Genomic DNA, 21,510 nt, shown 5'->3' on the forward strand with positions numbered 1-21,510 from the left:
AAGTATGCTCCCCACATTTTCTATCTTAGCCTAGCCTCCTAGAGGCCTCAAGTCCCCCTTACCAACACCCAATAAGACAATCTCATATAAAATAAGAACTGCTAACTCTACAAGGTTGGTAGGCTCTAACACACACACCTGAACACAGGCCAGAAGTAAGGAGGGATATGGCTCATTCCAGGAGAGGTATCAGAATGGAAAATGAAGCACGAATGGGTAAGAGGAAAAAATATTTGCAGATTTACTAATAAGAAAAGATGCATGCCTCCCCTTATAAGGTAAAGATATCTTCTAAAGTGGGAAGTATGATAAAGAGCTCACACAACCTTCACATCTGCCACTTTAAAAAAAAATCAGATTTATGTCTGCTTCTTTCCTATCTCTTATTTGAGGAAGTCATTAGAAAGGCAGCAGTAAATCAAGTCTAGCTTCATTTGGATTCTTTTGTCTTACTAAGTTTCATATTGGGTTCAACTAGTTTCCTCGTCACTCACAGTTGGCATATACTGAACTAAGCCCTCTCTCAAAACAAGACAATGTTTTGATCTTCATAATTCCTCAAAAATATTCCAACATATTAGAAAAGGTATGGTTTCCTTTAGAAGGGACAAAGCCATCACTATGAGGCAGCATGGTCCATCAAAAAACCACTCATGGCAGACTAACCTCATTTCCTTTTGTGACATGGTTAGTAGACTGGTATCAGGGGAATGCCGTAGACCTAGCACAATGGCATTTCACATGAAGCAGAGTTTCCCATAATGTTCTTGTAAATAAGATGCAAAAACATAGGCTGGATGGGAGGGAAAACAGAAGGAGGTAGACGTAAAATTGTATTACATTGTATATACCTTTATTAAATTTCTTGTATATGTATTATATCCCCTGACCCTGGGGGAAAAAGAAACTATTTAAGACAAGGACTTTTTTGTTATATCTTTGTATTTCCAGGGCAAAAATGACAGTATCTTAGGTATCATAATTACCTAATAAATGTTTTTTGAATGGAATTGAACAGACCCAAAGAATAGATCTGAGCTAGCCCATTAATAATCTGATTAAAATTGGATTGATGGTCAAGCTGGAGAGAATTCCCTAGCAGAATGGGTGTCACAGGATTTGACAGGTTTCCACATTTTCATCAATGGAACTGCATGATGGTGTTGGCAAGTCACACGTTGTCCAAAGCAAAGATAATACAAAGCTGGGAGTCATTTCAAACATGTTGGATAACAAAGGTGAGATCCAGAAAGCTCTCAACAGCTAAGACAAATGGGGCAGCTAGGTGGCGCAGTGGATAGAGCACCAGCCCTGGAGTCAGGAGGACCTGGGTTCAAATCCAGCCTCAGACACTTAATAATTACCTAGCTGTATGGCCTTGGGCAAGCCACTTAACCCTATTGCCTTGCAAAAAAAAAAAAACCACAAACCCTAAAAAAAACAGCTAAGACAAACAGCTTGATACAAATCCTCGTGAGAGGATACAGAAGACATAAACGTAAAGTTTAAATCTTGGGTCCAAAAAATCAACTGCACAAGTAGAGGATGGGAGAAGATGTAGCTCCTCAAGTAAGGTGGGAAAAGGAATCAGAATCTTAAGTAACCCCCCAGCTCAGCAGAGTAAGCAGCGTATCATGGCAACCACCAAAGGCAACACATGCTTCCTTTCCATTAATAGATGGACACCATCCAGAACAAGGGAAATTATTGGAGGATATTTAAAGGACCGCCACATGGATGGGATTAAAGTTGGCACCAAAGAAAAATCAATGGACAGCATTTGCAGAAGGGCATATTTCAGTTTGATATAAGAAAAAAATCTCTGATAATCAAAAGAGGTCCAAAAGCAAAATGAACAGTCCCAGGATATATAAATTTATTACTTAACTTCCTCAAATGGAAGCTGGGAAACCCTCTATCCAGTGTGCTACAGTTTTCTTTTAAGGAATTACTGTTCAATACAGATTAAAATCTATTGAACTATCTGGCTGCCAAAAGTCACCTACACACCAAGATGAGACACTGAAGGGTCTAATGTACTAATATTACAGGAAAACACAACAGCTTGGTTGTTACATAGCTGTTTGCATGTTATCTTCCCCAGTGGACTGGGAACTATTGAGGGCAGGAACTGTTTTTCACTTTTCTTTGTATCCCCAGTGCCCAGCACCTGGTAGGCACATATGAGCTTGGCACAGAGTAAACACTTAATAAATACTTGTGATTTGACTAAAGGAGGAGGAAGGGGGTGTAAGAGATTCCAAAAGTTCAAGTCCCTTGGTACAGATGCTCCTGCCTCCTAGAGCACTAAAGAAGTAAGAGATGTGATGGGAAAGATAATGGCCAGTAACAAGGTCTTTAAAAAAAAAGATGCAGAGTGGTAACCTCAACAGAGGTCACCTGGAAGGGGACAGAAGTCCCAATTTTCAAGAAAGGGAAAAAGATGATGTCCACAAATTCCAAAAGTAACCTACACTGATCCTAGGAAAACTTCTCTATAACTCAATAAATGGTCATTAACCTAGAAAAGGGGAGAAAAGATCCCTAGAAGTCCTCAGTTTGTCCTCATTAAAAACAATAAGCCATGATTCCAGAAGATGATGGCACAGTGAGTGGAGCACCACCCTGGAGTGGGTGGACCTGAATTCAAATCCAATCTCAGACACTTACTAGCTGCATGACCTTGGGCAAGTTTCTTAACTGATTGCCTCCCCTCCAGGGTCATCTCCAGTTGTCCTGATTCATATCTGATCACTGGACCCAGATGGCATGGAGGAGAAAGTGAGGCTGGTGACTTAGCACAGTCCCTCTCACTCTAATCCAATTCATTTGCCCATCATAGCATCACCTCCCTGATGTCATGGTCCTCTTTGAGAATGAAGGACAAACATTAACCAATCAACTATCCACAAAATAGTAAAAGAACTAGGAGCTGGCATCCTTAATTTGGGGGGGGTGTATACAATTTTTCTTTTAAATGATATCTTTCCCTAATTACATATAAAAATAATTTTGAACATTCATTGCTTTTAAGAATCGAGTTCCAAATTCTATCCTTCCTCTTTGACAAAATAAGCAATGTGATACAGGCTACTCATGAGCAATCCTGTAAAACATATTTCCATATTAGTGTATGTGATCTTTTTAATTTAAATACTGTTAACTCTATTTCAATACAGCCAATTTGCTTTGTAATCTTATATAATTTATTTTATGTATAGCTCTAGGAGACATCCATAGGCCCCAAAGGGGTCCCTGGGCCAGGAGTTGTCAAAGGAAGAAATAGACAAAAGTTCCACAAGATACCTCTGATCCCAGCTCAACGAAAAAGTGAAGAATGGAAATCTCACACCTGCCTATCTCAATAGTAAGTTGCAGAATTTAGAGCTCAAGGAGCAGTTGGGTGGCACAGTGGATAGAACACCAGCCCTGGAATCAGGAAGACCTGACTTCAAATCCGACCTCAGACACTTAATAATTACTTAGTTGTGTGACCTTGGGCAAGTCACTTGCAAAAAGAACTAATTTAGATCTCAAAAGGACTTCAGAAATCAGAGTCCCTTCATTTTAAAGATAGAAGAAGTAAAATGTTAGAGCTGAAAAGAAAACCAGGTTGACCAAGTTGCCTGACGTCACACAGGTGTGAGAATGAGCAGCTTGATCAACATTTTCTACTCATTCAAAGGGGTTGTGAAGCACCCTAGACTCTTAGGGAAGTTGCCAGTGGAAAATTCCTTAGACCCCCAACTGTGAAGACGGCAACATGCTACACCTAACGGTGCCTGGCCCTTAGAAGTTCTTCATGGTTTAACTTAAACTGGGCTCAGACCCAGGAGACGCAGATTATGAGGCTTTCTACTGGTTCTTATTTGAAAGGTGTTTTCAGGTACAGTGCTGACTCTGGCTGAGCCTGTTTCCACTGTACAGTGGACCTCACAATAGCCACTATCTCAAAGAGGTGTTGAATGGAGAAAATGAGATCAGATCAGTAAAGTGATCACAGGGCAGTAGTAGGCACTTAATAAATGCTGGTTCCTTTCCCCTCTGTAAAATGAGGCTAGGCTAGGATGTCTATAAAGCCCCTGGCCAGCTCAAGCAGTTTAAAAATGGATTAGTTCAGAGCTGAAGAGTAATTTTGTTAACTAGACTTCAGGGACAAAGGGCTCCCAAATTTGTCCTAAATCAAGAATCCAAAGATATTAGTGATGTATTTATTATCCATGATAACAATGATGATTGTAAAAATACTGTCGATGATCATGCCTTTAGGGTTATTTAAATGCTTGATGTGTTCTTGCAACGTGTGGGGTGGGTCCTCCCCATGTTACAGAAGAAACTGAGACACTGGGAACTTGGCCAGGCTCACCCAGCTCCTAAGTATTTGAGGTAGGATTTATGCTTAGGTCCTAACTCCACTGTGCCATCCAGCTGCCTCTGCAATGGTCTTATATCCCTACATTCCTCTTCTGATCATATAGTAGAAAGAGTTTAAGTCTTTCATAGAAGACAACATCTTTACTGGTAAACTTTACTGCAGAAGCAAAGTACGAGAATTTCATGAGAAACTCTTATACCTAGACTTAGCCCAGATAGATAGTCAGTCAGTCACCTCCCATGAATACGGGATTCTTCCAGATCCTTGGTCATCAGAAAGACCAAGGTTAAGTGACCTCACTAGCCAATCATTATCTGAGACCAGATCTGAATTCGTGAAGATGAGTCACTCACTTGGCTGGTCAGTGTAGTCCTCTTCGATATTGATGGTAGGAGTGGTCATCAGCCAAAGGTCTAAGAAGTTCCAAGCCCCAAATCTCCCTTATAGGACAACTCAAAGGCAGCTAACATTGGACTGTATCTGGAATACTCTGTTCAATGTTTTTGAAGGATTTTGAGGACAATGATGAACTGCCAATCATTGCAAGGAAGGTTGAACAGTCATGGTGAAGGTCCTCAAGTTCACATCACGTGAAGGTATGGGGGGATGTTTAGCCTGGAATAGAGAAGAATCATGGGAGCCACGACCTCCCGCTTTGATCATCTGAAGGGTTTAATGACAGAGACTTGTTCTGCTCAGCTCCAGAGGGAGTTGCAATAGGTTCTTCCTTCCTGTAGATCTTTCAGTATAATTCTTCAGGTATAGGTTGGGTTAGATGACTACCGAAATTTCTTTCATGAATCTCTGAAATTCTCTATCAAACTAAATCTCCCCCCCCACCTCTGTTCTCCCCCCCCCCTTGCAAAACACAGATACTTTTTCTCCAAACTTTTCTTGACCTTCTTGACTCCAATTTTTAATATTCACCCTTAAGTAACCTTTCCTGCAGGCCAAATAAGCCCAGTTCCTTTCATCTTTGCTCAAAGATTCTATTTTATAACCCTTAATTATTTTCAGTGTTCCTCTGTGGAACTTTTCCAATTTTTCTAATTTTTCTTTCTTATATATGAAGCACAAAAGTAGATTATGAAAAACTGACTTCAGAGTGAATAGTAAAGAGTCATTTTTAAATTCTGAGGTCTCATCATATATGTGCTTTGTTCACATATGTTGTGTTTAATAGAAATACCAACTCACTTGGGGCAGCCAGGTGGCACAGTGGATAGAGCACCGGTCCTGGAGTCAAGAGGATCTGAGTTTCAAAATTCAGCCTCCAGATATTTATTACCTAGCCATGTGACCTTGGGCATGTCACTTAACCCCACTGCCTTGCAAAAAAAAAATACTAACTCATTCAACAATAGGTCTATGTGATCCCTAATACCTAGTCCAAATAGGTCCTTCCCCAAAAGTACTTAGGCAACTTAAAGTCAATAAGCATTTATTAAGGCCCTATATCACATAGCAGGCCTTGTGCTAGCTCCAAATTCTGGCTCTAACACTTAGCTGTTAACCCTAACCTGGTTAAATCAATTACCTGCCCTCAGCCTAGTTTCCTCATCTGTAAAATTTCCTAACAATCCCACCTACCTCAGAATTATAGTAAAAAATCAAGTTGAGAGAACAAGTGAAGAATTTTTCAAAAGCCTTGAAGTGATACCTAAAGGCTAGCTATTACTATCATCATTGGAGTTATTATAATAACCAAAGTGAGACTGATAATGGCAGCTACTTCACAAGATTGCTGAAAGGATCAAATGAAATTCTCCTAAGTACTCTGCGAAGCTTAAAGAATTATGTAAATCCTAGCTACTATTATTGTTACTGCTATTATTGTTACTATTGTTGAAAAAAGTTAGAGGAATGAAGTATTGATGGAAGTTGGCTCTCCCCTATTAGCCTGGTTTCACTAGGAGATATTTCACCCGTTTTCTCAATCAAGGCTTCATTCTGACCTGTGCAAGTATAAACACCAGGGGCCAGAACACAGAAGACCAGCTTCACCCTACATGCTTTATGGAAGGTCTCCCCTTTCCCAAAGAGGGCAAACACACAGTCCTGCCCCCCTAAGAACCAGGGAATGGGTGCAGAAGATCCTAATCCAGATCACTCCAGGGCAGGAAAGCTTGGTCCTGTGGGAAGCTCAAGACCAAAATAATTCTATTACAATAAATGGACCTGGGGAGGCTGAGGAGCAGTTAAGTCATTTGAACTATTTTAACTTTTGTAAGAGACACCATGATGCTGTGTGACAATGACTCAATAATTAAATGAATAGGATGCTGAGAGCTTTATATAAATACTGTCAGTTCTAGAGTGGACAGAAAAAAAAGGTGGCAGGGAGAGGGGAGGGGGAAAGAAATTGGGGAAATTGGTCCAGGATTTTCTAGCATCCCATCCCCTCAGACTCTGAAGATCTGATTCTAGTAAAGTACAATTAATTCTCCCAGCAGGAGGTGGGGGTGGGAGTGGGGAAGGGAGATCACTGCTTTCTGCTGATATTCTCTGGGGATACTGAGGCACATCAAGGAAGAACAATGACAAGCTCCAGCTACAGAGGTGGGCTGCCTGCTCCTTACTTTTGTTTTTTTTTAATACAGAGGGGCAGGATGGAGGGCTCAAATTTCAAACACCAGAGATAAGTCATTTGGACCAAAGCCTACCCTCAGAGATATTCTTCCATTCCATTTACATTGCATATAACCTATAGGTGTAACTTTCTGCATAGGATCTCCCTCATTAGAATATAATCTCCCTGAGGGCAGGGGCTCAATTTTTGCCTTCCTTTTTATCCTCAGGGTTTAGCCCTGGCTTGACACCCAACTGGCTCTGAGAAAATGTTTATTGACTCACAGGCAAACAACCTCCATGAACCCCAGTCAACTCTCAGAGTCTTTAAATTGCTCAGCAGGTGCCAATACCAATAGATAGCAGAAGATCCTTCAAGAGGAATGAATATTAACTGATCCACTCTAAGATTTTTTATATTTTCAAAATTCCTGTAGAAATATTTACCTTATATAATATTCTACAAAACACCTTCTTCCCAAGGAAACAGCAAGGATTAATAATCCAAGTATTAACCTTCTCTGTACAAAGAGAAATCTGGGGTACAGAGAGGTAAGTCTATTATTTATGTGTCCTCCAGGTTTGCCAAATCTTCTCAAAGAATCCTGAGGTAGATGCCATTATCCCTATTTTAAAGCAAAAAAAAAAAAAACCTAAGGCTAAGAATTTTAGTGACTTGCCCAGGGTCACACAGCTAGTAAGTGAGGGTCTACTCAGATCCAGTTTTTCAAACTCATAATTAGTTCAATGCTCTTTTCAAAGGAGATGGAGAGGGAAGACTTGAGGTTTTTTACAAGTCAAAACCACAGGAGAAATCTCTTTTCCCACCTCAACCTTAACCTAGATAGACAGATCTTAAAAAAGAGGAAAGCTGTCAATCTTCTAGTTCTCCAATTATATTATAAAGAATATCAAAAATGTTGGGATGCAGAGGAAATAAAAAGGCTCTTGTCCTTGACTTCCAAGAAGGTATGAGAAGCCAGTATCACAAGGGAGAGGGCCCAATGGAAAGGGATGGGGGATGAGGAAGTGCTGACCCAATAGTAGCATTTCATTACCTTTTCACTACTGGCCCCAATGCAGGAGCAATATGTGTGTCCATCTAGTTACTCAAAAAAAGGAGAGCTCTTTCTTTTTTGTAAAAAAAAAAAAAAAGAAAAAAATTTGTCAGTATGTTATTGTCAGTCAGTAATTACTGAAACTGTGAGGCAGCAAAATGGTCCAATGGATAGAGTTCTGGGCCTGGAGTCGAGGAGATCTGAGTTCAAGTTTATAAATATAATCAAGTTTAACCAATCAGGCAAATCTCTTCCTTCCTTCCCCCACCAACTCACTTCCTAACTATGTGACCCTGAACATGTCACTTGTTTGCCTCAGTTTCCTCATCTGTAAATGAGCTGGAGAAGGAAATGGCAAACTAGTCTAGAATCTTTGGCAAAGAAAATCCCAAATGGGGTCACAAAGACTTTAAACATCATTGAACCACAATATACTTTCTCATTCTGGAAACATCTAGAGCAAAATGTACCAATTTTGGATATATCCATTAAAGAACAAAGTCATCTACCTTTCAATGACTTGAGCAGGGGTAGTTGATTGCTTTGTCCTTTAATAAAGTCAGTATTATTAACTTAACCTGTCATTAAATGTCCCTCTTCCATTCCTCATCTTCAAGTAGTCCTACACAGATTTAGGCCTTAAAACTGCTTAGAGAGGATAGGTAATCGCTGGGGAATCGCCTGAGACACAATAAAATTAAATATTTTGCCCAAAGCTACAGTTAGTGGCAAGCCCAATTTGAAGAAGGATCTTCCTCACTGCCAAATCCAACCTTGGTCAAATTATCTTCTCACTTCCAAGAGATACTTGGTTGCTAATTCTACTAAGCAATGAGCTTAGTTTGGGGAAAGTTGGGGTGGGAGTAAGGGAAAAAGCAAGAATGGAATTTGCAGAATCAACTCAAATTCAGACAAAGCGCCAACAGACTGCTGGATCAGTCCTCCCCTCCCTCCCTCCTGCTCTCCTCCCTTCCTGTCTCCTGGTCACCCAGAAAGCCATGCACAGAACCTACCTGGGAATTTGCATCAGGATTCCCTATAGAAGTTTGGAATGGGAATCTGCTAAACTTGCCCAGTACGAGTTAGTCCCAGCAGCCTGAGGTCATGCTCCTTTTCCATCCCTCAAACTAGCAATCAAGTTTCACCCAACACCAGTCTCTTTCCCCATCTTTTCAGTGGAGAAGGCCACACCTATGGTCCCCAGAGTGAGACAGGCTAGAATAGGCTTCTTTACAGTCCTTGAAGATGACAGCCAAGTTTAATGCAACGGGGACTCTCCCGTCTCCTTCCCCCCAGTCAGCTTTTCAGTGGAGTAGACCGCATTCAGGATCTCCCAAATGAAGACAAGCTAGAATTTGCTTCTTCTCCATCCCTTAAACCACCATCTAGGCAAGCCGGTCCTCCCCAGATCAAGTTTTTGGGGCATAGGATACATTTCTGCTCCCCAGAGTTGGGCTAGAATCTGCTTCTTTAAAATCCCATCAACTGCCAGCCAAGTGCAACGCAACAGCCCCCCCCCCCTCCACTTTTCGGGGAAGCATCGGCTACATTCACGTTCCCCAGCCCGGGCTTGGGAAATGCTTCTGTGCGATGCCTTAGGACGGACAGGCGAGTGTGCGCCAGCGGGGAGCTCCTGCAGCCCCCCCCCCCGTCAGTGGAGTGGCCCACATCTGGGACCCCCGACGGAGACAAGCCGCAACACGCCCCTTCCTCCCCCTGCCGTCGTCCCCTTCAGAGGGCTCTGGGATCCCCAGAGTCCGACAGGTTACCATTGGCTCCTTCACGAGCAGCCGGCGGCCCGCGCCCCGGCGGGGCCCGCACCCCGCTCAGGGACCCCGGGCCGGGCAGGTGGAGCGGCCGCGTGCCCGGCCGTCGGGGCGGACTCCGGGGCCCAGAAAGTGCCAGGCGGCTCCAAGCTCGCCCAGGGACTCGGCTCCTGCCGAGGGGGCGCGGGGCGGGGGATCTGAACTCGCCGCTTGGGGGCTGCCCCGGACGTGGTCTTGGCATATGCGCGGGGGGGGAATAAAATTTTTAAAAATAGACCCCCCTCCGATAAAGAACAGAAAAAGGAAAGCGCTGAACGGGGGGGGGGGGCGGGGGGGGGGGCGCGGCCCATCCTTGCATCAGGTCCGGGTCCGGGGCCGAGGGGCCCGGGGGGCTCGGGGGGCTCTGGGGGCCCGGGATCTCGGGGGGCCCGGGGGACTCGAAGGGCCTGGGGGGCCCGGGGGTCTCGGGGGACCCGGGGGGGCTCGGGGGGGCCCCGGCCCCGGCCCCGCCTCCCGCCCACACTCACCTGCGCCGCGGCTCCCGCGGACCGTATGCAAATGAGCCGAGCGCGAAGCCAATGGGCTGGGGCGGCCCGGGCGGGGGGCGGGGGCGGGGGGCTCCTCCCGCGGGGCCCGGCCGCCCCCCGACGGCCCTCCAAAGTTTCGGGGCGGGGCGGGGCGGGGGCGGCCGGGCCCGAGCGGCGCTCCCCCTGGCCGGCCCCCGCGCCCCCGCCCCCGGCCGGCCCGGGAGGGCGCCGCGGTGGCCGCGCGGGGCCGGGGGACGCGGGGGGCCGGGGCCCGCGGGGAGCGGCGCGGGGGGCCGGGGCCGGGGCCGGGGCCGGGCCGGCGCGGCCTTACCTCCTTCTGCTTGGGGTCCTGCGGGTAGACGTCGGGCGGCCCGAGCCGGGGCCGCTTCAGAGGGCGCTGCTCATAGCTGAGGAGCCCGAAGGCGGCCATGATCTCTCATGGTAGCCGGGCCGGGCCGGGCCGCCGCCGGGCGCCAGGGAGCGGCCCCGGCCGCCGCCGCCGCGCCGCGCCGCCTCCCTCTCGCCGCAGGAGCCCGCACTCGGACGCCGCCGCCGCCGCCTGCAACACAGAGCCGCCGCTCCATCAGCCCGCGCCCCGCGCCCGCCCCGCCCCGGCCCGGCCCGGCTCCCCGCCACACACCGGGAAAACTTTTCTCCGCCGCCGCCGCCGCCGCCGCCGCCGCCGGGCCCGAGTGCCGCGGGGCGCCGCGCGGGGGGCGCCGTCCCCGGACACCGACCTGGCCGGCGGGCTGCGAGCCGGGGCCGGGGCCGGAGCAGCGGCAGCCCGGAGCGCGGCTCCGCCGAGCGGCCGCCGCGGCACAACGCACGGGGGAGTTCTCGCGGGGGCCTGGGCCGGCTTAACCCCTTCGGCGCGGCGCCCCTGCGGGGCCTCGGGCACGGGCGGGGGCGGGGAGGAGCCGCGCTCACGGGCGGCGGGGCCGCGGCTCCCGCCCCCCCCCCGCGCCGCGGCCCCTCCCCCGCCGCCGCGGCCCCTCCCCCGCCCCCCCCCCGCCGCGGGGGACCTGCCGGAGCCGGGGGCGCGCGGCCGTGGCCTTGGCGGAGCCCCCCCCCCCGCCCCCCGCGAGCCGCAGCCCGGCCGGCGGCCCCCCGCCGCGCCGCCCCCGCCCCCCCGCGCCCCGCAGCCGGCCGCCCGGCCTTACTGAGCATGCCCGGCCCCGGTGCCGGGGCTCCGCTGCCCGGACTCCGCAGCCCGGCTCCGCAGCCCGGCCCCGCAGCCCGGCCCCGCTGCCCCGCAGCCCGGCCCCGCTGCCCCGGCCCCGCAGCCCGGCTCCGCAGCCCGGCCCCGCTGCCCCGGCCCCGCAGCCCGGGCCCCGCAGCCCGGGCTCCGCAGCCCGGCCCCGCTGCCCCGGCCCCGCAGCCCGGCCCCGCAGCCCGGGCTCCGCAGCCCGGCCCCGCTGCCCCGGCCCCGCTGCTCCGGGTTTGCGCGGCGGCGGCCGGGGGCGGGGGGGGCAGAGCCTCGGTCCGGCCCGCGCCCCGGGGACCTCGGCCCAGGCCCTCAGCCCTGCCTCAGTTTCCTCATCTGTCGGATGCGGAGCTGAGCCCGGGCGGGGGGGCTCCCCCCCCCCCCCCCCCCCCTCCAATGCGGTCACCGATTCAGGCCTGCTGCTCAGGGAAGGGCCCCCCAGCCCCCCTCACAGACGAGGCACCCCGGGGTTGCTCCTGGGGCTCCTGCCTCCTCCATAGGGATGGGGGTGCTGCAGCCCGCTCACAGGTGCCCCCACCCCCATCTTTGGGGTCCTTGCCTCAAGTTTCTATTAAAAAAAAAAGCAGCATCAACAGCCCGGTCCTCAGGGAGCTGACACTCTGATCTGCCAGCACAGAGAAGATGACAGCCGGTGGGATTGGGAAGCAGGCTCCTGTGGGTGGCCTCTAGAGGCAGCCACCTGCTGGAACCCCCCCATTCCTCCCCAGCTCCAGACCCTACCCCAAATCAACCTGGCAGTGGCTCCTGGAGACCGGTGATCAGTCTCCTCCTCCTCCTCCTCCTCCTCCTCCTCCTCCTCCTCCCCCCCCACTGCACCCCCGTTGGGAGGCCTTCCCCAGGGAGAAGGTCAACTCCTGTAGCAGGGGAGCCGGGGCTGTCCCCATTTTCCACTTCTGATGCACTTACTACACGTCTTTCATTCCTTTTGAGTGACTGTGAAGCCCAAGGAGAAGGTTTCAAGTTTGATTCTTGGAGATGCCAAGATATTCCATCAGTGGGGGACAACCCACTGATACAGACAACAGCCCTGGTCCCCAGCAGCTGATTCTTGTGGTGGATGAGATGGAAAGATTCCTCACCCTGACTAACCGGAAGCCCCTCCAAAATCAGCCAGGCTGCTGTCAGATCAGAACCTGCAAGAATTCAGAGGAAGATCTCAGTGGATGCACAAAACTTTCACCTCTGTTTATATAATTTCATGAGTAAGGCTGGTAGGTGGCAGAACACAGTGCTAAGTTCCAATTCTGCTCCAAACATTGACTTATCAAATCAACCAACATTTATTAAGCACTCTACAAAAAATAGGTTTTAAAAAAATGCCTGCCCTCAAGGAGCCTACATTCTAATGGAGAGAAACAACATGCAAAAATCGAGCTCTAGAGAGAATAAATAAGAAATAATTAACACAGGGAAGGCACTAGAATAAAGAGGGGTTGGAGAAAGGCTTCCCACAGAAGGTGGGATTTTAGCAAGGACTTAAAGGAGGTCAGAAGCCAGAGAAACTACCCAGAACAGAATGGTTTGGGTATTTTTTTGTGTGTGATTACAATACTTTTAACATTTTTTATTGATATGATTTGGTGTTACACAGCCCAATTTCTTTTAGTTCCTTTCTCAGTTCCTATATCAAAGACTATTTAAAGGGGGGAAAGGATGAAGAGAAAATAAACTTAACAAAACTGATAAAGTTTTAGTTTTGTTTGAGGGTTTGTAACTTTTGTGGGATTATTTAATCCATCCACATGTAAAATCATGAGCTAGACTTATGTTTTTATTCTTGTCTCTGATACGGCTTTTTCTGAATTGCAGTTTAAAAAATAAGCTTTTTTTTGGAGCAGAGAATGTTTGGAACAACAGAGACATCAATGTTACAGATCCAAGAGTCCTGAGAAACTGGGTGTAAATGGGGAGATGAGATGTAAGAAGACTAGAAAGGTGGGGGGGGGGGGACTAGGTTAAAGTCTTTGAATACCAAATGGAGCATTTTGCATTTGATCCTGGAGGCAATAGAGATCCACTACAGTTCATTGAGTAGGTCAGACCTACATTTTAGTGGAGGATGGGTTGGAAAGCCTTGGGGCAGGCTGAGCCACCCACTAGCTAGTACAAATGATCCAGGTGTGAAGGGATGAGGACCAGAATTTTATGGAAGGAAGTGTCAGAGAAGTTGCAAAGATGAAAATCCACAGACTTTGACAACCAGGGACTTGAAGAGTGAAAGATAAGCAGGATGTTTTCTAGGTGTCAAGCCTGAAGCATCCTAAGGATGGTACTGCCCTCCACTGTAATAGGGGAAGTAGCAAGGGGGAGAATTGAGGAGATTTAGGATGAAAAATGAGTTCTATAATTTTAGGGGATCTGCAATGGAGAATACCATCTGTATCCAAAGAAAGAATTATGGAGTTTAAACAAAGACCAAACACTTTTAATTTTTTTTTGCTATCTCATATTTTATTTTTTCCTTTAGCATATTATTTTCCTTATATTTTATTTTTTACTATCTTATATTTTATTTTTTGCTTTAGGATATGATTTTTCTCTCAACACATTCAACTTTGATCAATGTATAGCAGGGAAACAATGTAAAGACTATTAGACTGCCTCTGGTGGTGGGGAGCAAGATATAGGGGAAAAATGTAAAGTTCAATAAAAATAAAAATGCAAAAAAAAGAAAATATCAGTTCTGTTTGGATATAATGAATTGAAGATGTCTCAAACATCTAAAGATGCAAGATTACAAGTTGACAGAGACTGGGGCTAGGTAGGTAGACTTGAAAATCAACATAAAGATGGTAAATCAATGGGAGCTGATGAGATCAAGTAACAAGGATAAAAGAGAAGAGGGGTCAGGACAGAGACTTGAGGGACAACTATGGAAGAGGATCCAACGATGGAGACATACAAGTGAGAAAATCAGAAGAGTGTCTCAAAAACTTATGAGACTTGTAAAAATATGCTTGAGAATGGCACTTACCTCACCCAGATATTTCTCACACATATACTTAGTAGCTGTGGGACCCTGAGCAAGTCACTTAACCTTTTTTGCCTCAGTTTTTTAATCTGTAAAATGAGCTGGATAAGGAAATGGCAAACACTCCAGTATCTTTGCCAAGAAAACCCCAAATGGAGTCATGAAGACTTGACACACTTGCAGTCACAAAGAATCAGACAGCTAAAAATGACTCAATAACACAGAAATTCCATGAAGGCTAAATGAGATATGTCCTTTGAAAATCTCAAACCCATATATACATATATATATATATAAATGTATATGAATATATTTACATGTCTGGTATATACATATGTAAAGCTCCATGATAAAGGCCTCATTTGAGTCAAGTTTATAAAACTAAGAGCCATTTCTCAATTGATAGTCAAAGGATATAAACAGGCAGTTTTCAGATGAAGTTACCCAAGCTATCTATAGTTACATGAAAAAATGCTCTAAATTACCCTTGATTTACAGAAATGCAAATTAAAACAACTCTGAGGTAACACCCCACCCCTATCAGATTGGCTAATAAAACAGAAAACGAAAATGACAAATGTTTGGGGGGATGTGGGAAAGTTGAGTCTCCAGTACATTGTTGGTGAAACCTAAACTGATTCAACCATTTTGGAGAGCAATTTGGAATTATACCCCAAAGGACATACCTTTTGACCCAGTAATACTAGGTTTGTGTCCCAAAGAGATTTAAAAAAGAAAAGAAAAAAAGGACCTATTAGTAAACAAATATTTATAGCACCTCTTTTAGTGATAGCAAAGAACTCAAAATTGAAGTGATGTCATCAACTGGGGCATGGCAGAGCAAGTTGTAGTACATAATTGTTATTGAATTCTATTGGACTATAAGAAATATTAAACAGGATGATCTCAGAAACATGAATGAACTGACAAAGTGAAATGAACAGAACAAGGAAAACTTACACGGTTAGCGATACAATGATCCAAGATAATTCTAAAGGATTCATGAGAAGAAAATGCTACCCATTTCCACAGAAAGAATGGAGGCAGTCATCCTTTTTGTGTCTGTTTTATTTCACAACACAACTAAAATGGAAATATTAATTATTTTCTATGTTTTTCATTACTGCACATATATAGTCTATAATTTCTTGTCTTTATCATAAGGAGGGAGAAGAGGGGGGGAGAGAATTTAGATTTGGAAACAATTTTTTTAATGAATGTTAAAAAAAATTTTACATGTGATTGGAAAGAAAATAAAATATTAAATAAACGTTTAAAAAATAAAGTTTGCCATTTGGGACTGAGTTTCTAGTCTGCTCCTGCACTATAACTCAGAACCATGTGGTAAGAGAAGATAGGAATTCAGCTGATTAGCAGAAAGGCAAAGTGGTTCATGCTACAACCACCACAAATATTCATTAAGCTTCCACTCTGTGTCCCTCACTAGGGATGAGGGAAGATATACAATTTAGATAATACCTGATTCCTACCTTCAGGGAGCTGTCAAATCATGTCTGTCTTTTGTTCTCAAACCGCAACATTAGGAAGGTGATGCCATGACAAGCAATGAACTGGATTTAAATGAGGGGGCTGGGTTAATTCACCAAGCTTCACTTTCTTTCCCTGAGCCATCTGAATTCAGTGACCAGATATGATTTCAAGGCAATCAGGGCTAAGTGACTTGCCCAAGGTCACACAGCTACTAAGTGCCAAGTGTCCTACTGAATCCAAGTCCAGTATTCTATCCACTTCACCACCTAGCTGCCCTGTCAAAGGAGGATTCTAATGAAAAACTCCTTCAGAGAAGGGTCTTGGCAGCTTCACAGCTGCTATCACCAAATTACAGGTTTAACAGTAATGAATTGATAGGAAAAGAACATTCTATGAATTTGAACCCAGGTCTTCCCACTGTACCATGCTGCTTATTCCCCGGAGTCTGGCACGAGGAAACTATGCTGAATTGAACTCAGTGTCCAGTGCTTGAATAAGGGATGGTATTTTCAGAGAACAAATGAAAGAATTGCTATAAAAACAAACAAAACTATACTTTGTCCAGAATTCTGGTGTCTATATGGCAATAGTTCATTCCAAAATGGAGCCTTGAAACTTAGACCTTGACTGACTCTCAACCTCCTCTTCTCTATTTGGAGGACTGGAGGGCAGAGTACCAAACTCCTTCCAATGCCTTCCTTTATAGAGGGCAGAAACTGGCCTTTTGGACTCATTCTGTATCTGCTGCCTGATCTGTTTTCAACTCCAGAACAAGATGTCCCTACTCAAGGCATTCCTAAAGTTATCCCTCCTTTCCTGCCTCCTCCTATGTGTTGCACTGCTCCCCATTAGACTGTAAACTCATTGAGGACAAGGAACTATCCTTTTTATTATTCTCCAGTGCTTAGCATAGTGACTAGCCCTTGACAAGTGTTCACTGGATTTAGGTACTAATTCTATATTATAATTGTCTCATCAGCAGTTCAAATCCAGTCTCAGCACTCATCAGTCTCTCGGATCAATCAGTGGAAAGGGAGACAAAGGACAGTCTGCCCCCCCCAAAGTTTACATTTGCTTGACTCCAGTGATGATGATGATGATGATGACCTCCTGTTCTTCTAGCTGTTTGCAAAACTTCCCAGTGGCCCATTCTCATTACCCTTCTCATTCCCTGAACAAAAGCTTCCATTCTCTTTCATCATTGATCATGGTTTATCCTCATGAGATGGAACAAGCATGAGGTTATAAAATTGTTAGAACAAGTTTTGATAGCCTTCTCTTAAGATTTTGTTCCACGAGTCTGGCATTTAAAACCCTCTCCTCCCCTGGCCCCAGTCCAACCTTTTAATCTCATCTCCAACTCCTTTCCAACACCCTCTACTTTAGCCAGGTCCATTGTTACACCATTCATTCACTGAATCCCCGTAATATTTCTTGAATAGCCTAGAGTGGGGAGAGAGCACAGGACTTTTGTTAAATCCTAGTGCCCTGGACCTGAGTTCAAAATCCTAGTGTAGTCCCTTACCACCTGTGTGATCTTGAGGCAGTCATTTCCTGCATCTTTGTCTCAATTTCCTTCTATGTAAAAAAGCAAGGATATCATGCAATTATTTTTGTGTCCCCTTTCCAATTCCAAATCTTAAAGAGTCTAGGACCATCTCCAAACTTTTCAGTAGGCTGCCACAAACCTCTCTATCTAAATTCTAATCTCCTCCTCTTTCTCCATTCACCAACTTTCTTCTCTCTTTCCAGAACCCCCCAAAGTGTGGTTTTTCCCTCTTTGAAAGGCAAGTTTCTTGAGGGTGAAGTCTTTGTAAAGCCCAGTTGCAACAATTAATTTTAAGTGGGGATTATTTTAAATGAAAAGTTCTGGGGTGGCTAGGTGGCCCAGTGTCTAAAGCACCAGCCCTGGAGTCAGGAGTACCTGGGTTCAAATCCAGTCTCAGACACTTAATAATTACCTAGCTGTGTGGCCTTGGGCAAGCCACTTAACCCCATTTGCCTTGCAAAAACCTAAAAAAAAAAAAAGTTCTGAGTTCAATCATAATGACTCCAAGTCCCTGATTAAGAAAATTCCTAACACCTATGCCTACTGCACTCTGATTAGATCTATGTTTTTATGTGTCTTTAGTTAACCCTTGTCTCTTTATGATTGGGGCAAAATTCACTTTACTGGAAAACTTTGGAAAATGAAGCAAATTCTATTATGGTTAGATAGACATTAGATGGGCAAAATTAGGGAAGTAAAGCTGACCTCTTTTGTGTCTTCTCTCTCTCAGTCTGTGTCCTCTTCAAATGGTGGCAGAAACAAGGACTCCTAGCTATCTCTCTTCAACAGAACCCATCTATTTTATTCTTACTCCTAGAATCCAAAACTCAGCATCTTCTCCCCCCAGAACCTGAGATAGCTTCTGTCTTTTATAGGAATAGCTTAGGGTGTAACCAAGTCTTTCAACAATGACTCTGATGATTCAAGGGAAGAGTTTGGTGCTGGTTGGATTGTTTGATTCAAAAAGTTCTCTCACCTAATCAAGGTACTGCAGCCAAATTTGGTAGTTTCTTCTCCACCCTTACATTTTATTTTCATGTATTTGTCTCCCGCAAGGTTTAACACAGAACTCAGCTCTTGGTTAAGTGTTAATGAATGAGAGATTTAAAAATGTAAAGGCTGAACTTGGTGGGAGGGGGGAGGACTAAGAGTTGGAAAGACCTGAGTTCAAATGTGACCTCAGACATTACTGTGTGACAATTTACTTAATTCTCTTTGTCTTGATTCTCTAACTATAAAAATGGGGCTAATAATACCATCCACTTACTTAACCAAGTTCACTTTGAGAATGAATCAGAAATTTGTAAAACCCCTAGTCCAATGCCTTGGTGCTGGTTATTACTATTTTTACATTATATATAGATATATATCTCCCTGTATGTGTGTGTGTAAATTATTTATATATGTATGTATGCAAGTGTGCATTTGTATTGAGCTGGAAGAATACCTATATTATAGTTAAGTTTAAATTATATATTATTTAAATTACCTATATATATTAAATTTTCTTCCCTGACTATTTCATTCCAAAGAAATTTCTCCTTTTTTTTTCTACACTAGCACTTAGGATTTATATCATTCATTTTGACCCTTATTGGGTTGTTATTTAAATGTATCACATCTCCCATAATCTCAGAGATGGAAAGACCTCAAGGACCATGGCGTTCAGTTTACTGCCGTCCAGGAATACCAACCTCAAGTGGAAGACGTCCATCAGAGCCGTCCAAGTGAAGGATGCTGGCACCGTGTCATATTTCCACTTCTCTCAAACAGTAAAGCTGCTTAATCTCTATTTGTTCAATAGATGAGTAGGATGGGGGTGATGATCATTTCAACAGTGCAACAATCAAGGACAATTTTGGGGTAGCTATGATGGAGAATACCATCTATCCAAAGAAAGCATTGTGGAGTTTAAAGAAAGACCAAAGACTATTACCTTTAATTTAAATTATTTTTAAAAGCTATCTTGGGACGACTAGGTGGTGCAATGGACAGAGCACAGTCAGAAGTACCTGAGTTCAAATCCAGCCTCAGACACTTAATAATTACCTAGCTGTGTGGCCTTGGGCAAGCTACTTAACCCCAGTGCCTTACAAAAACCTAAAAAAAAGGTATCTTATTATATAATTTTGCTATCTCATATATTTTTCCCCTTAAGGATATGATTTCTCTCTCAACACATTCAATTTTGATCAATGCATAGCATGGAAACATTGTAAAGACTAGGAAAAATTATAAAATTCAAAAAACAATGAAAAAAAAGAAAAAAATAGATGAGTAGGAATTGCTTCTGACTGATCCCTCCCAAACCCTTCTGAATCTCAAGTTCCACTTGGTCACTCACTCTTGGACTGAGAAAATCTCTCCAGCTCAGTCAGTTCACTCTCTTCCCTTTGTAAAAGAAGATGGCCAAGAAAGTTCAGTCCCAACCCATGGTGAACCTCAGAGCATGAAGTTATTGCTGCTGACATAACAGCTAGGAGATCAAACATAGCCTTGGGTCTGAGTCTAATTCTGCCATGGATTTCAGAATTCATTCCCAATTTTTGGTGATTTCCACTAAAGCCCACTCCTATTTTGGCATATGAGTGATTCTAGGTTCCAACCCTCTTGCCTCTCCTACCAAGTTGCAAAGACTTCAAGGATAGACCCAGAGATATTTCTGTCTGAGGACCATCCAAGTTAAAGAGAGAGAGACTCAACAGTAGTGTCAAAGAATTGAAAGTTGAGGGATGCCCATCAGTTGGGGAATGGTTAAACAAGTTATACTACATGAATATTATGGAATACTATTCTATAAGAAACCATAAATGGTCCGACTCTAGAGAAGCATGGAATGACTTACAGGATCTGATGCTTAATGAAGGGAGCAGAACCAAGAGAACAATGTACACATCATCAGCAACATTGTGAGATGAATAACTATGATGGAAGCAGCTCTTCTCAGCAGTTCAGAGAGCTAGGACAACTCTATTAGATCAGCTATGGACAATGCTATCCCCATCCAGAGGAAGAAAAACAAAACAAAAAACCTTTAAGAATCTGATGAACACTACATTCACTTTTTAAAAAAAAAAATATTTAAGGCAGTGGGATTAAGTGACTTGCCAAGGTCACACCGCTAGGTAATTATTAAGTTTCTGAGGTCACATTTGAACTTAGGTCCCTCTGAAACCAGGGCTGGTGCTCTATCCACTTACATTATATATTTCTTTTCCTTAATCCTAATTCATCAAAGTGAAAATGATTACTCTGTAAACATGTTTAATACAAATATGAATGAACAATATTAACCTGACTGTTTGCTGCTAAGGGGTAGGGAGGTGGGAAGGGAGGTGTAACTTTATGTATTTATATATGTGCATACATATAGATGAATGTTGAAAAACTTTCATAACATGTATTTGGAAAAATAAAATATAAATTAAAAAAAAAACTCAAAAAAAGTCACTAGTGATTTCCATTACAAACTTCAATTCATCCATTATTCTAGCCCGGAATATAACATATTTCTTCACACAGAAAAAAGATTTAGTACTAGCAGGAGAGAGAGAGAGAGAGAGAGAGAGAGAGAGAGAGAGAGAGAGAGAGAGAGATTTAGTACCAGACCAGCTTCAGGTCAATAACTTTTTTCTTTAAAGCCACATCTTTTGTTTGTTTGTCTCTTGCAAGGGTTAGGTGATTTGCCCAGTCACACAGCTAGTAAGTATCAAGTGTCTGAGGTCAGATTTGAACTCAATAATTCCTGACTCTAGAGCCATTTGCCTATCTACTTCACCACTTTTAAGTCACATTTTAAAAAATCATCTATTAAGTCAAAGAGGAGTTATGATTGGCATGGTAGAAGGAGAGTGATGCATGCTTTTGGATGTGAGGAGCTTTATCAATTTAAATTATCTGAAGCCCCAGCACAGAACAATATCCTGGCACATAGGAGATATTTCATAAATCTTTATTGATGGGCTACTTGTGGAAGAAGA

The 21,510-nt window shown here is 44.7% G+C and overlaps 1 protein-coding gene across 4 annotated transcripts in view; it reads right to left on the reverse strand.

Annotated features, from left to right (window-relative positions):
- Positions 1 to 21,510, reverse strand: part of MED12L (mediator complex subunit 12L) — a 581,984-nt gene that overhangs the window by 347,895 nt on the left and 212,579 nt on the right. For 2 of the 4 annotated variants that reach the window (XM_074191047.1, XM_074191046.1), the window contains exon 1: positions 10,626 to 10,789. In XM_074191047.1, coding sequence (XP_074047148.1) covers positions 10,626 to 10,724 — 99 coding nt within the window. In that variant the 5' untranslated portion in view covers positions 10,725 to 10,789. Of the gene's footprint in view, positions 1 to 10,625; positions 10,791 to 12,425; positions 12,653 to 21,510 lie in introns of those variants that run through there. The other 2 variants (XM_074191044.1, XM_074191045.1) reach the window with 2 other exon arrangements.

This window comes from Macrotis lagotis, chromosome 6 (assembly GCF_037893015.1).
Source record: "Macrotis lagotis isolate mMagLag1 chromosome 6, bilby.v1.9.chrom.fasta, whole genome shotgun sequence".
NCBI lineage: Eukaryota > Metazoa > Chordata > Mammalia > Peramelemorphia > Peramelidae > Macrotis > Macrotis lagotis.